Source organism: Cicer arietinum, chromosome 2 (assembly GCF_000331145.2).
Source record: "Cicer arietinum cultivar CDC Frontier isolate Library 1 chromosome 2, Cicar.CDCFrontier_v2.0, whole genome shotgun sequence".
Taxonomy (NCBI): domain Eukaryota; kingdom Viridiplantae; phylum Streptophyta; class Magnoliopsida; order Fabales; family Fabaceae; genus Cicer; species Cicer arietinum.
Window position 1 is genome coordinate 47,778,472 of NC_021161.2, and position 2,819 is coordinate 47,781,290.

Here is a 2,819-nt window from a genome sequence, read left to right on the forward strand (position 1 = left end):
TATTATTATAAATATAACATATACATAAATACTTATATGATAAACGTATGTTTCATTTAATTCTTTATTTTTTACATAAATTTTATATTTTATACAATTTTTTTTTAAGAATAAAATCTAAATTTGATGCATATATAAATTATGTGGATTAAATTTACAGAAATTAATTTTCATCTATATGAATTTGAAGAGATAAAAAGTGTGTTAATATTATATATATATATATATGTGGTAAGAAAGTATTGACTTAGATGGTATTTGAAATATGACGTGGATTATATTTAGACAATACATTGTGAAATATTAATATAGTGGCATCACAGATTGCTATCTACCTATTTATACCTCTCTTACTCAACAGTACACTTCTTATTGATGAAATTTTATTTTATGAAAGTAGTAAGAAAGTGCATAATGATGATGATATTGATCAGTTAAGAGTCTTGTCCTCTCTTTGCACATCAGTAGCTTCCCCAACATATCCTCCTCCATGTCCACCGTGACCACCGCCGTGACCACCATTTCCGGGGTAACCACCACCATGACCTCCATTTCCGGGGTAACCACCACCATGACCATAATTACCACCGCCGTGGCCATAATTACCACCGCCATTGCCATAATTACCACCACCATGACCATAGTTACCACCACCATTGCCGTAACTACCACCGCCATTGCCGTAGTTACCACCACCATTACCACCGTGACCGTAATTACCGCCACCATGACCATAATTACCACCGCCATTGCCGTAATTACCGCCACCATTACTACCGTGACCATAATTACCACCACCATGACCATAATTACCACCACCATTGCCGTAATTACCGCCACCATTACCACCGTGACCGTAATTACCACCGCCATTGCCGTAATTACCACCACCGTGACCGTAGTTACCACCGCCGTTACTAGGGTAACCACCACCATTGCCGTAATTACCACCACCATTAAATCCATCATAATTGGCATCAGTTACTTCATTTTTCTTTTCAGCAACATCTGCAAAAACATTGTAAGAGAGGTTAAAAGGCGTTAATATTAGCTATATAAGCAAAATTATATCAGTAATGGTATTGTGATAAGAATTAAAACATAATATTATCACACTAATTTTGAGCGGTTATTAAGTGTTTAAATCACTAATCATTACCATTCATCTATCATTTACTTTATTGTTGTTTTTAACGTTAAATCCAATATTTATTTTGTCAACGAAGCCATATATAAAGTCAAGGGAGATTAATTTTCTATACATTAACAGTATGAATCTTTTTACAGACTCATCTAATCAAATCATATTATGAAACTACTTTGTTATATTAATTTTTTAAATATTTTTACAAATATCTATATGACAAAATTTGATCGGATATATCTATAAAAAAAAGTGTACACTCTTTGTGCTGAAAAACTTATATCTTGACAATAATACATTTGTCAATTTATTTCAGAATGAGAAATAAGTATACAATAAGTTATTTATGTAAATATTAATGACTTACGCGGTACATTAAAAAATTAATATTATTTAAAAATATCAAAATTAGATCGTCATTTTAGTACTTCAATGACATGTTATTCATATATCAAAACTTCAATTTAGTTCATTTTAATACATATTATAGTAATGTTTACGTGAACAAATTAAAGAATATTATTAGTTAAAAAGTTTATAGAATCTTATACATACTATATTTTTTATTATACCGTAGAACTTGTCATAAATATTTTAATTTTCCTCGTTATCAATAAAATTTAGAAAAATTCTATTGAACAATCATTAATCTGACATGTACTAGTACATTTGATAGTTAAGTTAATAGCTAAATAATTTTTCTTTTGAATTAAAATTATTTTTATTATTTAGCAAATTATAATCACTAAAAATTATTTATCAAAATTGTCGGCAAAATAAATAATTAAATTTTTTCATAGAATTTTTATAATAATGAGTATTTAATATTTTTTACAATACAATGTAAAAACTTAATTTAATGCTTATAATAATGAACTAATTGTTTTTCTTATAAAATAAAATTTCCTTAAATATAAAAGTGAATAAATAGCTCTATGATTTATAAGAATCATCGTTAATTATTAATTTAAAGAATGAATATTTCAAAACCCTTTAATTTGTGAATACAGAATAAAAATTCTCTAAAAACTTATGAATTTCATTAGTACATGTAATATAATCTTAAACGGTATTCATAACAAAACTAAGATAGTATATATGTTTTTCTCTCTTCCGTAATATATATATATATATATATTGTGTGTGGTGTATACATGGAAGATTATAAAAGTTATATCAATTTTAATAATGTTTAATTGTAAACACATATTACATAATCATCTAGAAAATAATACGAACTACATATAAAATTATAATGAAAATGTATACAAAGAAAAATGATATATAACTCACCCTTTTCGGTATTAGAGGAAATCTCTGTTAAGTCCCTAGCTGAGACCTCAAAGGAAATCATAAGAACCATAGCCAAAAGGCCAAGGATGAGGGTTGTTTTTTTCAAATCCATTGTTCAATATTTGGTAGTGAAATTAAGATGAGAAAAATTGTAAGAAAGTGTAGTCTATATATAGTGGAGGGAGAGGTTGGGATGTATACGATACGTAGCTTTACTTGGTGGTTGGGATGGTAGCTAGTAAGTATTAATTAATTCAAGAAAATGTTTCATGTACCCACCACCATGAAGTGTATTATTTTGAAAGTGTAAAAAATAAAAGATAATATTGTGATAAGTTGATAATGTATTACAAAGAGAGACATACATAAAATAGAATGTTAA

The 2,819-nt window shown here is 27.8% G+C and overlaps 1 protein-coding gene across 1 annotated transcript; it reads right to left on the minus strand.

The window, feature by feature from the left end:
• Positions 1-203: 203 nt before the first annotated feature.
• On the minus strand, positions 204-2,573 carry GRP2 (glycine-rich protein 2). Its single transcript, NM_001364790.1, has 2 exons — positions 2,438-2,573; positions 204-1,008 (listed from the first exon to the last, which is right to left on the minus strand). Exons 1-2 carry the CDS (start codon positions 2,547-2,549, stop codon positions 431-433), a joined length of 690 nt encoding a protein of 229 aa, NP_001351719.1. The 5' UTR covers positions 2,550-2,573; the 3' UTR covers positions 204-430.
• Between the last annotated feature and the right edge of the window lie 246 nt (positions 2,574-2,819).